The sequence below is a fragment of the Urocitellus parryii genome, chromosome 2, assembly GCF_045843805.1.
Source record: "Urocitellus parryii isolate mUroPar1 chromosome 2, mUroPar1.hap1, whole genome shotgun sequence".
NCBI lineage: Eukaryota > Metazoa > Chordata > Mammalia > Rodentia > Sciuridae > Urocitellus > Urocitellus parryii.
In genome coordinates this window covers 83106199-83119986 of record NC_135532.1, presented here as the reverse complement: position 1 = coordinate 83119986, position 13788 = coordinate 83106199, and the positions used below count along the sequence as shown (strand labels likewise).

The 13788-nt window shown below is 36.2% G+C and overlaps 1 protein-coding gene across 1 annotated transcript in view; it reads left to right on the top strand.

Moving 5' to 3' along the window:
- Mipep (mitochondrial intermediate peptidase) overlaps window positions 1-13788 on the top strand; it is a 146232-nt gene that overhangs the window by 43729 nt on the left and 88715 nt on the right. The window contains exons 11-14 of the mRNA XM_026394942.2: window positions 3035-3188; window positions 4836-4913; window positions 6552-6756; window positions 8112-8221. Coding sequence (XP_026250727.1) covers window positions 3035-3188; window positions 4836-4913; window positions 6552-6756; window positions 8112-8221 — 547 coding nt within the window. The remainder of the gene's footprint in view (window positions 1-3034; window positions 3189-4835; window positions 4914-6551; window positions 6757-8111; window positions 8222-13788) is intronic.

Genomic DNA, 13788 nt, shown 5'->3' with positions numbered 1-13788 from the left:
ATGTCCAACTATATTAGGGGACACATCTATTTTTCTTTGTAGTTCTGTCAGTTTTTACCTTGTTTTTTTTTTTGTTTTTTTTTGTTTTTTTTTTTTTGAGATGGAGTCTTTCTGTGTAGTGTAGGCAAGTCTCGAACTCCTGATCTCAAGTGATTCTCTCCTGCCTCAGCCTTCCTACTGCTGAGACTACAAGTACATACCACCAAGCCTGACATAGTTTGTTTTTCTGCTTTTGTTGTTAGGTTTAGACATGTGAAGGATTATTACATCTTTCTGGAGAATTGATCCCTTTGTCATTATATAATGCTTCTTTTTAATAAGTTTCCCTTGTTCTGAAGTCTGCTGTATCTGAAATTAATGTAACTATATTAACTTTTAATTATTATTAATGTGTGTAACTTTCTATATTCCTTTTCCGTGTGTCTATCTTTATAGATGAGTTTTTTTATAGACAATGTAAATTTAATCCACTGAGGTAACCTTTCTTTTAATTGGTAAATTCAGACAATTGACATTTAAAGTGATTAGTGCTGTAGTTGAATTAACATTAAACATTTGTGATGTGCTATCATCATTCATTGTCCCCTTCTTTGAGGGGGTTTGGTTTCCCACTCTTTTTCTGCCTTTCATGTTTTTTCTTCCTTTTATGTTTTTAATAGAACATTGTACACAATTCCATTTTTCTTTCCTCTAATTTTTCACTTTTTTAAACATTTGCCCTAAAGTTTGCAATATACATTTACAAATAATCAGGATTCTTAAAACACGGCTATCATGTACTTCTCTTATCCATAATCACCTAATATATTGTTTCTATTATTATTTTTAACAAACTTTTAACATACAATTTATCTTGGAGAAAAAAAATTTAGAACATAAGTTTACATGATACTCTATGTATAAGTTTTGTAAACATTAAATTATTAAGAATATGGAAAAGCAATTGGTATTAACTTCAAGTGATTATGAACAAATATACTATAAAGTAATATAAACTTCCTATTTTAAAAAATGATCTGTTAGATCATTTACAATAAGAAAAAATATTTTATCTTTATTTATTCCTTCTCTAATGCTTTTCTTTTATTTGGTTCCTTGTTTTTGACCTATGTCAGTTTACAGTGGGTAGAAACTAGCACATGCATATAATTTATAAATATATTTGTAGTAGGTTGAATACTCAAAATTTAGTTCATTGGTGGGGTGTATAGTCAAAAGGTTTACAGAGCAGATCATACACCACAATGTAGTCCGGTTCTTAAGTGTGGTGTACCCTATCTCTGTCCTGTGGTCCTGCCTATGTATTGTACACTGTTGTTTTCTATTTATCGCTGTGTCATGAACTGTGTCACATTGAGTTTCATCATCTCTAGAAGTTACAAGTCTTTTTTATGCCATCATGTTTTTATTGTACTGCTGCTTCTGCCTGGAATTCCCCTGTGACTACCTTCTCTTCTGTCCCTCGCCTCCCCTTCCAGCCATCTCCGATTCATCCTTCATTCCCTCCATGGTTCTCCTCTGTCCTTCTCAAATAAGTCTTCATGCTCACCTCCTCCTCTCACTGTGCAGTGCTCCTTTACTCATTCCCTGACATTGATTGAGCACCAACTGTGCCCACTGTTCCAGGCTGGGGACATGCAGCATGGGCTGTTCACCTCTCTGCCTCCACCACTGTGAGTCCATAGAGACAAAGACTCTTCCTTCCTTTCCTCCACCAGCCTGCAGCTTTGTTGACATTGGGCATAAGTGAATAAACCCAGGACTGGGGGTGCTGGGCCACTGATGCCTCCTTCAACACAAGGATCTTCTTGTTATGAAAAATGGATGAGAAATTATGTTGTGCTATTGTGGATGAATCTGATTTGTTGTGCAATGTATTTTCACTCATGAAATCCAATCATTCATTTGTACTAAGTATATATTTCTGTATATTTTATATATGTTTATATAAATTCATTAAATCCAAAAAATAGAATTGTAATGAGCACCTACATTTAGTCTAGAACCATTCTTTTTGCTGCGGTTGTAAATCTTGGCCTGATTTAATGACTTAGAAATAAACATTCAAATCAAATATTTTGGATCTGCTTTGGTTTATGTTGGAATATATAGGGCTTAAAAAAGTTATTTTTGAATGAGGAATAATTAAGTTTGCCAGTTATGTTGTCCTGAATTTAAAAACATACAATTATAAAACAAATACATTAAAATGTGATTGTTTATATTCCAGGCATATTTTTTTTTTCAAAACAAATATTTTACCAGTGAGAATTTTAAATTTTCTTAGTGTGAATCAGGATTTTATTTGTTTAATATTTATATGCTATGCCATATTTTTTAGAATGTAATATATTTTATAAAGTTTATCATTATAATTGAAACTGGTCATGTTTTGTGTATGAGTATGTATAAAAGAATATGTATACCGTAGGTGATTGAGACAGACTCCTAATTAGGTCAATGAAAGATGGAAACTGAAAAGGATCAAGATTGGGGAATGAAATGTCTACCTTAATTACTGTATTCCTAATAATATTAATAATAACTGGACTGTCATCTGAATATCCCTGAAATGATAGAAATAAAGTAGTTCCTCAGTGTTTGCTGGGGATTGGTTCCAGTATTCTTGCAGATATGGAAAATCTAGAATACATAAGTCCCATATATAAAATGACATAGTATTTGCATAAAACCTATGCATATTCTCTGGGAGACTTTAAATCATCTTTTGCTTATAATAGCTAGTACAATATAAATGCTCTGTAAATAGTTATCCTGAATTGTTTAGGGAACAGTGCCAAGGAAAAATATTTGTACATGTACATCAGAAACACAACTTTTCTGAGTATTTTCTGTTGAGGTTGTTCGAATCCTTGGATGTGGAACCCGAGGATACCGAGGACCAATTGCAAACCTTTATGTTTTGAATCCTTTTTTTAGTCATTATGGTCCTAAGTATTGAATGAAAAGTTAACTGAACTTACCTTGAAAAATTGAAAAGTAAATGCTGTTAAACTTCTCTTCCTTCTCTTAGGTACAATATTGAGCCCAGTTTATACTGTCCTTTTTTTTCCCTTGGAGCTTGCATGGAAGGCCTGAATATTTTGTTTAACAAGCTGTTGGGCATTTCGTTATATGCAGAGCAGCCTGCAAAAGGAGAGGTGTGGTGTGAAGATGTCCGAAAGCTGGTAAGCCTCCCACTTAATGTGCAGTCCCACAGCTATGCCCCTTTGGTTTTGGTAATCAAGTTGACAGAAGTTAGCTTCATCCTAATGGAGGGTGTCCCACCTTATTTCTGATTCATAAAATAATCCAGCTACCACTTTTGATTTTGACACTCTATAGAGGTTCTAAACATATGGTAGCAGAATTAGTTCTCCCAAAAAATTTGAGTAACTTGATGGAAGGTTGAATCTTCATATCTGGATCTTCATATGTTTACAAATTCTAGCTATAAGAAGTTTTGTCATTACCACTTATTTACCTGCAGTGAAGTGTCTCTTTTGGTTAGTTCCAAAATCCACTGATAACCCTTCTTTTCTTTCTGACTCCTTCCCATGTCATAAATGTTATCACTCCATCAGTACTGACTTTTATTACATGTTCTGATTTATTTGATTTCTTTGACAATAACCTAAGCCTGGAGTTTGTTTTTCTCCTGTTAAGGTCCACTTTATTTGAGGAGTGAATATTTTAAAATTTTTTCAGATTTTAAGGCTTTTTTGACTCAAACATTTGTCCCTGAAACTTTGTGTAGTTGTCTTATTCACTTTTGCCTGCATGCTTTCTCATTGCACCTACTTCACTCTGTTCAGCAGCATGAGTTGTCTCTTTGGCTCTGGGCCATGGGTGCATGGATAGGTGTGACAGGGGGATTGAAAAAGAGAATTGATGGGACTAATCACTTTATCATGGAAGTTACTAAATATCCGTTTGTATTTCACTAACTTTCCAAAATGATCAAGACTGATAAAATGCAGAAATGTAATTAAAAAACAAACAAACAAACAAACAAAAAAAACTGGTAACCGAAGACTGAAAGGACAAAGTTCCAAGTAATGAGGAGCTCTCACTGGTATTCCAGAACATGGGCTTACTGGGGCAGCATTGTGTGCTAGTTGTGTTCACTGCTGTATCCCAAATGCCTTAATCAAGTCCTGACCTAGTAGGTGCTTTGTGATGTTTGTTGAATGAATGCTTACTTACTTGCAGGAAACTTTAAAGCACAAAATTGAGGTTTTCTCTAATAGAATTATCAAGGTCAGAACAAACAAAAGAAGGCGAGGTGGAGACAGTGGCTGTGTCTTACCTTTAAACTGTGCCTCTTTTATAAGGTTCTTTTTGGAGAGGGAATAAAAAAAATATTACTAATTTTTCAGCTGAAGCTAAGAGCTGCATCTTCTTGTTTTTGATTCCAGGGATTATAATTCACTTGTACTTATGTAATTATATTCCAAGATGTAAAGGAAAAATAATTTTGCCGCTAAAATTGTCCAGCCAACACTTCTTCCCAACTCATTAGGGTGGGTTGTAAAATCATCTCTGAAGAACAATGGTTGGTGCAAGTATTATAGAAGATGGGCAGTCAGAACAAAGGATTCCCATGAAAATAATTTTCTTTCCTGGATAGAATTTTCAATTAAAACTATTTGAGAGATGGAGCAAAAGAGGATGAGGGAAGAGAGAGTCTACCTTGTGGTAATGTGGAATGTGGGAAGTGAAGTCAGTATTTGTGACTATGGATTTTTAATATACAGGCTCTTGTGTTAGAAATATTTTCCCACTTAGAGTTTCCGATGGGCTCATTCACCACTAAATTCAAAATTGTTTTCTAGGCTGTCGTCCACGAATCTGAAGGATTATTGGGATACATTTACTGTGATTTTTTCCAGCGAGCAGACAAACCATATCAGGTGATCTTTTCTTTACAGAGATTAGAAATTTATTTTTATTCATATGTACTTTATGTATCATTTTTATAGTTTCATAATATTTAAAAGGCACTAATGATAGATATTAAATATATACATTTGAAAATAGGATAGTATTTGAAAACAATAAAGGTCATAGAAATAACTGCATAAATATGTATCTGTCACTTTTATCTGGAACATGATATTAATGATAGTAATAATGATAGCTGCCATTTTATGTGCCCCTTTTTATGCCATCCAATGCATGGAGCCTTTTTATACACATCCTATATCTATTAATGTTCTATCACATGTCTATTAATGTTCAACATTTTGAACTAGGCTCTAATATTATGAGGAAACTAAGTCCAGAAAGGTTATGTATTTACCTAGAGACTCACAGCTGAAAGTTCTAGGGTTTGAATCTAAACATTCTGACTGGAGCCCCAGTTCTTAACCCATCTCCATGCTTGACAATGAACCTAATTCAAAATTTCAGAACATATGTCCATGTGGAAACCTTACCTACCAATTAGCTCCTTGTATGGAAGATGTTAGGTTCATTTCCTTTCCTTTAGCTCCATACCAAATTTGCTGGCCAATCAGCTTTAGCAGTTTATGTAACTTGATGAGAGATGTCAAGAAATTAGATTATCAATTATAGAAATAATGGTACCTGACATTGAATAGTGATTCACAGTTACTAAGGGATTTCACAGATGTGAACTTAGGAAATCTGGATGACCACTTTGGGATGTGACAAGATACTCTTTACATTCCAGAGATAAGTGACACTTATAAAGGGAGATTACGTTCCAAGATGATTTGTCTAGTAGGTGTCAAAATGGGGACGAGAGTATAGGCTCTGAGTCCTGTGTACTTCCTCTTTGCCCAAATAGGTGATAGAAACTCCAGTTAGGTAATTAACAGCCCTGGCTCCTAGTAGTTAACCTGGATTCAGATCCAAGATACAGTGATTCTAACTGGGTGTCGTTGGACATATTATTTAACATTTACAAGACACAATTTAAGTTTGCCCACCTGGAAAGTGATATAACTCCCTTATGGGGTAGTTGTGAGGAATAAGTGATAGAGTAGGTGAATCTCAGTGTGGTCCCTGCTCTAGAGGGAGTTCCTTCAGATTTATTGCTTCAGGATCATTTAGGCCCCTCACTTCTGAGTGATACAAATAGCAGACATGGTAAGTACCCCCTAGTTCATTGTTTGACACGTAGTAGAGACTCAACATAAATATTAGTGTCCCTTCCCCAGTAGCTGTTGTTTGTCCCTTCCTAGTTACTTGAGAATACCTTGAGGGTGTGGATCTAGGCTCTCTGATGACTTGTTTCCTACATCTGGCACAGCATCATTTCAGTGTGTGTTTTTGCACTGGGTGAATGAATCAGTCAATACAAGCTCAATATATTGCTAGTGCTTTAAAGAATTAAAATTTTAGCAGAGTAAAAAATGTCAAGAAAAGGTGTCTTTTTAAATATATAGAATAAAAATAGAATAAGTTAAAGTTTGAACTTACATCCCAGTGTGTTTTATATTAATGAATATAATAGTATGATGACTCTCTTGCTCTTTAGATTGCCTAATACTTTCACCTCATCGTATGTTTTCTGATTCTCAAAGGATTGCCATTTTACAATTCGAGGAGGCAGGTTAAAAGAAGATGGAGACTATCAACTCCCAGTTGTAGTTCTTATGCTGAATCTTCCCCATTCCTCAAGGAACTCACCTACCTTATTAACTCCTGGAATGATGGAAAATCTTTTCCATGAAATGGGACATGCCATGCATTCTATGCTGGGACGAACTCGGTACCAACATGTCACTGGTGAGCTATGAAGAGAACTTTCATTTAATATAATTCTTTAAAAACTTGAATATTTTTCTTAATTGGAAAAAGGTTGTGCTGTTTGGAAAATGTGATCATTTAATAATGTTCTTTATCTTAGATTGCCTCATCTTATTAAATTTTTCACTTTATAAAAAATTGTAATTATAAGTTATCTTAATTGTGCAAAATACTGTGATTTTTTTACATTTACATACATGCATACATACATAAATGCATGTTGTCATACAGCCTGACCATTTTATGCTTTTTTTCATCCTTGCTAACAGCTCTCACCAGAGCATAAGTCTCCATTGCCTGTTTTTTGAATATGTACCTTTTTCCATTTTCTAATGTTTTACATGGAATTTATATTTGTGGCTTTGTGAGTACATTGTGTATGTGTGTGATAGAGGGAGAGGGAAAGAGAAATGCTTATGTATCTCCTTAGCACCTAGCACAAAGTTAGTGAAAGAATAAGTAAATGAATGTTGCCTCTTTTATCTGTTAAAAATCAAAGTAAGGCACGTTTAAAAAGCATGATAAAGTGCATTTCATTTTTCTTATACTATTATCCTTTGTATAGTATGATAGTTCTGCTTTGTTAGTTTTTTATGTTGACATGTGACCATATTTAATGATATTCTAGACATTCCTGTTAGTTGTCTTATCTCTAATTCTTAAGCTCACTCCTGTAAATAGTCAGCATTTGACCACCTGGGAAATTGTTGGCACACATTACTTATTAACTAACTTTATACACACAGTATTGGGCAAGGAGAAGGTAGTTGGAAAGACTATATAGATAGACTGAACAGAATCATAAATTGTCACCAAAAAGTCCTTTCAGGATTTGTGGCTTTAAGTAATTTTGAGTTTAAAATATTGATTTTTCTTTACTAAGGAATGACTTTGTTACAAAAAGCAATAGATAGATTGAATAAAGTACTTTTAAAACAAATAAAGAATAAAAACCTTGGGTAATGGAATTCAGTGAATTAAATACAAATGCTATATTAATTGTGAGAATGTTTTAATTTGTATTTCAAGTATACCAGCATAGCAAAAGACAGGTTTGTTTGTAGAGGGTGTGAGCTGTTGCTTTATAAGGTGTTTCAGCAGCTGTGCAAATATTTGGTTATACTTTTGATATAAAGAAAAATATATAGGATTATAATAAACTTTTCTGTAAATATGTACAATAATTTTATAGAAGTAAAGTATTGATTTAATGAATTAAAACTGATCATAGTTCATCAGAAATACAAATAAAATTTTTAAAAGTATACATAAAAAAGTAAGATAAATATGTTGATTTGACTTATACCAAATATTTTTCTTTCTTCCCATTTTAGGGACCAGGTGCCCCACTGATTTTGCTGAGGTTCCATCTATTCTGATGGAGTACTTTTCAAATGATTATCGAGTGGTTAACCAGTTTGCCAGACATTATCAAACTGGGCAGGTAGGAACTACTAATTCAGCTCAAACATCCTTAATTCAAAAAGTCTAAATCCAAAATGCTCCAGTATCCAAAACTTTTTGAGTGTTGACATGATGCCACAAATGGAAAATTTAACCCCTGAGCTCATGTGACCAGTCATAGTCAAAATGCAGGTGCACTAAAATGTATGTAGAATTACCTTCAATCTGTGTATAAGTTAAGATGTTTGTGAAACAAATGAATTTTATGTTTAGATTTTGGCCTCATCCCCAAAATATCTCATATGGTATATGCAAATATCCCCAAATCTGGGAAAAAACCCAAAACTTGAAATACTCCTGGTCCCAGGTGTTTTAGATAAGGGGTAATACTCAGTTGATATTGGTTATTTTGTCTTTAGGGTTTAGATGATTGACTTTTATGATAGTGATGATTGGCTGGATAATTTTGAATACTTGGTACTTTTTCAGAACTCTGTCACCCTCTCCTAGTACCAGATTCCTTTTATTTTTTTTAGGTTTTCTTATTGATTCCCTTTTCCTCCCTTTGGACTAGAGACTCATAGTCCTAGCATACAGTCATATGTAAAAACATAACTACCCCTTATTATATGCCAAGTTATCTACTATTTAGTTCACCAACCCATGAGGAAAGTTCTGTGTCCTGTTTTCCAAATAAGTATGTAGGAGTCTTCTTGGTAGAGCACGTGAGCCTGTCTTACTTCAAAGAGCCTTTGTTTCTAAATATTTGTTTCCATGGCCTCAGTTTTATGTTGTGCATATTTCCCAATGTCCTTGCATATTTTCTATCTATATAATGCTAAGTCTTAAAATCCCTTAATTTAAGGTTTAGATTTCAATGGAGCATTGTAATTTTAAAGGTTTTTAAATTAAAATGGGAAATACCTTGTGGTAAGTTAGCTGTAATATCAACGTTGCGCTGCTTGCATTAGAAAATATATTTCTTCTCTAACAGCTTTGATTGCATAGTATCACATTAGCTGGGGTTTTCTCCCCTAATAATGTACCTCCCTTTTGCCAGAGTTAATTATATTCATCTTTGAATCTCCAGGCCCTAGAGTTGCCTAGTCCAAAAAAGGGACCTAACCCACCTTTATTTGTGATTCTTGTTTTGATTATGTCTATAGATGCATTGTATGATTTGGTCATTTCTTTTTGTGGACTTGAGTCTATCTATCATTTTCAACAATAGATAATGGATGGGTTTCTTGGTAATTAATCTGATCAAGTCTTTCTTATAATTTACTTCAGTTATTAAGATGGTAAGATTGAAATATTTGGGACTGGGGCTGTAGCTCAGAGGTGGAGTGCCTGCCTAGTGCCTGTGAGGCACAGGGTTTGATACTCAGCACCACATATAAATAAATAAAATAAAAGTATTGTGTTCACCTAGAACTAAAAAAAATATTTTAAAGGTGAAATATTTGTAATTTAATTAGCTATTTGTTCATCATAATGCAAAGAAAGAGGATTATGTAGACATGGCCAAATAGTATAGAAATGAAAACCCCACCAAATAGCTAACCTGTCCATGGGGTTAGCTACATATTTGGGGGCTTAGGAATGATCAGGAATTTTGTGATTGTTCCCTGTCTGAGTCCTGTTGGAGCATAGCTAGGTACACAGTGTGAGGTCATAGGGAGATCCTAGCTCACACTGTCTGGGAGCATTAGGGAGAAGCTGGAGAAGGTGTGCTAGAGGAACAAGGTCTTGGAAAAGGACATAAAAGAGGCAGTATGCCAGCCAGCAATCAGCAGCCCTGATCCATGTCTGTCTCTCTCTTTTTTTTTTTTTTTTTGTAATTTTAAATTTTGATTCAGGGTCCTGCTTAGATGCTGAGGGTCTCACTGTATTGCTGAGGTGGCCTTGGACTTGCAATCTTCTGCCTCTTCCTCCCAAATCTCTGAGATTACAGGTGTGCACCCTGTGCCTGACTGCCCTAATCCATTTCATTAAAGATATTTATTGATGACATAGTAAGAACACGAGGTTCTGAGTCAGGAAATTCAAGTGGAGTTTATGTTTAATACCAGTCACTGTAGTCCATATCTGAGAAACAGCCATGAATAAGTAAGTCAGCATTCCAGGACTCATGCCTTAGGGAAACAGGCAAAGCCAAATGCAGTGCATTTGCACCGATGGGAAAAGCCCCTGAGAAGCCTAGAGAAGTCTTCAAGAGGGCTTATGGTGAGGCAGAGGGTGTGGTTAGAGGAAAAGGAGGAGAGAGGCAGCCAGAAAAGGGCCAGGGATGGAGAGTAGGGCCATATGATGAAGGTTCAGATCCTAAACAAAAGTTTGAACTGTATCCTGTTGTTTGTGTGTGGTGGGGATGGTGGAGTGTGAATCATTAAAGGGATGTAAGTAGAGAAGTGAGATTATCAGACTTTTTTGGAAAATGACCCTGGTATCTGGAAGGTATACAGATTGAGGAGAGATGAACTTGGAGTCTGAAAGAAGCATTCCTCATGTCAGTGAGCTACCAAGGTTTCCTGAAGAACAGGGCTGGGACTATGTATGGTCCAGGGCTTAGACTGCCAATTCCCTCATGGTTCATGAGCCTTGTGCACAAATTGTACAGGGCACAGCCCTGGCCTCCGAGCCTACATTTCTGGGGCTCTCTGTAACCCCTGCTATTGCCTGCCCTGCTCATCCCTAGAAGTTGTATCAGTCTTGGCACCCTTTTCCCCACATACCTTTTAATTCCAGCCCATCTCCCAACACTGCCCCTCATCACTGGAGTGAGTTGCAGCATTGTTTTTACAGAACTTTGCTGTCTCACTTCCTCACTCCTCTGCCCCACCACCCATTTTCCCCTCAGCCTTTGGCAAACATCTTCCCTGGATTTCGTCTTTGAACCTGTGGTCTGGCTTGCTCTTTAGTGGTGAAGGCAATGGCAATCAGGCAGTGATGAGGGCCACATTGTGCACTGCAATGGGGATGGCAAGGAGGAACAGGATGCTCCAGCCCTGTGAGACTTAGGAAGGACTTGGGCTACTTAGATAGCAGAGCAAGGAAGAAGGAAAAGTCAGATTTCACATGAGAGAATTCTGGAAGAGGGTCAAGTTTGAGAGGAAATTTGTATAGAGTTCTTACTTTGGGTATATCAGAGAGCATCATTATTGTCCAGAATGCCATTGGTAATACAAATCTAAAATATAGTAGTCACATGGACACTGCCAATATGTGGAATTACATGGCAAAGCAATGACAGCTGAAGTACAAGGAGATAGGAAATTGCCCATTCAGAGAAGCAGGAGGCATCTCAAATTAGCCAGCCTTGTTAGTAGGGGATCTGTCTGGGGAGCATGTGAACACAGGTATGAGAAGCACACAAGTGTAAGGAAGACTGCAAATTGACTAGAAGCCTTTCAGATTTTGGAAAATGAAATTTTTGTTTTGAAAAAATAAGTTAAATCTTGGTCCAAAATTCATCATTGATTCTAATGTCAATTTTCAAATATTACAATTTCTTGGCTGAGCAAGCAGAGGAGTGGAGAAGGGTTAGAGTCACTGCTTGGAGAGAGAGATAATGTCCAAAAAAAGGAGAGAGCTTCTCAGTGCCTATATTCTTACTGAATTCTTTAGTAAGAAAAACCATTTTGAACTAGATGGTTGTAAGAAAATAAAAGGCCCCAAATACCCTCTAGTATAGATGAGATGGAAGAAGGAATTAAGCTGCTTTGAATTAATCCAGCTTTCAGACTCAGAAGTCATGTCCAGTGCCCTTAAGGGACTTGCAGACACAGTCTCTGAAGAATTTAAAATAAATTTGTGATTTCACGGAGAAGGGAAAGCATGCCTGAAGGCAAGAGATGGTTGGATAAATGCTTTAAGCTTCACGAAGGGCTTGCCTTTTCTTGTTACTAATTAAGACACCAAGTGACTTGAGGTTTTTCATTTTAAGGGCAGTCCTAGCCTTAAGGATAAGAAGTTAATTCCCTAAAATCCTAGTCTTTGTAAATAAATACATTTAAGCTCATAAGGAAAAATAACAGGGTCACATCTTTCTGCTAAATTTCCTATTCTGTTGCATTTCAGGAAAGGATTTTAATATCGTGAGATACATTCCAGAAACCTCTGATAACCTATCAGTGATTTATTGACACCTACAAGTATTTTATCTGAACTAGAGCATAATGGAGCCAATGAATTCCTTTTGGTTGGAGAATTACAAGTATGCTTATCTGATGTGCAGGTGCCACACAGATAACAAATGCCAGGTGCTCATTTGAGATTCAAAACTGTCTCAACAAGCTGAAGCATCAAAGCGGAAGCAGCATGTATTATATATTGATCAGTAGCCCAGGTACAGAGAGGGGTACACACTCGATAACAGCCCAGGTTTTTAAACATGATAAACTTAATATGGGTCAGTAGTCTGATGGCATTTCCCCACAAACTTCATCCCTTCTATGGCTGCATTAGTGGACCTGTGATGTTTAAGGACATGCAAGGTTATTGTCTCTTTTCTTAGTGCTTATTGATTCTGACCTTCATCCCTTTCCATTTGCTTGGAGTGAACGTAGAATTATATCTATTGGGGTCCCACACTTCTGAAAGCATGATCCTTGTCTTCCCTAAACCATTTGAAAATAAGCAATCTTTTTCCCCCTGAAACTACTATTCATTGTTGGTTACCTATTTATATTTAATATCATGGTTACTTCCACCCCCAGGCTGTTATAAAATCATAAGTGCTCTTTGCATTTATTGCATTCTTGTATGTAAGGAGAAGAGATAGTCTTAGACTCTACACCCAACATTGAAAACATTAAGCACCTACATTCTGCAGTTTGAAGCCTGACCCTTACCCCATCCCCAAACACCCCAGTGGGGAAGCTAGGCTACCTCTGACACTCACAAAATTTGAGTACCCAGAATTTTCCTCTTCTTTTTTTCACTGTCCCCAGATATTGATTCCTAAACACAGAATCTTTTTGTCCCTACCTTAGATTTGTGATCTTTTCATGTCAGGTTTTAGGTAAATTTCTGAAAATAAGTCAAAGTTTAATACTTCTGCCTTTTCTTCACATTTCTGAGGTTCTATTCCCATCCCATTTTTTTCAGACCATATTTCTACCCAGGACTCTTTTAACTATGTAACTGAATTAGCTTAGCCAAAATCCTGAATAGAACAGATCCTTGATTGTCCGTCCTGCCCTTCCCTGGCAGCAACTGCTGCTCCATCTTCTTTTTTCCCTGATTCTCACAACTCCCTCCACACACCCTCACACTCTCCTCACCTTCATACCCCCCCACCCCCCGCGTACCCCTATTGCCCTCTGCATGTTGTGATGAGCTGGGCTGTCCATCCCTTTCTCTAGGGATCTGTCATATACCAAGGACTCATGTCTATGTACTGGTCTGTTTGTAGGATTTTTCTTTTATTTCATTGTGTAAGTATCTATTCTCATACTGGTGCCACACTGTTTTTATTACTACAGCTTTATAATAAACCCTCAAATATGGTGGGATAAGTTTTCCTCAATTTGTTCTTCAAAAAATTTGTTATCTAGCCTAGGGTCTTTGTGTTCTTTCCTATCCATTTTAGAATCAAGTTATCTATTT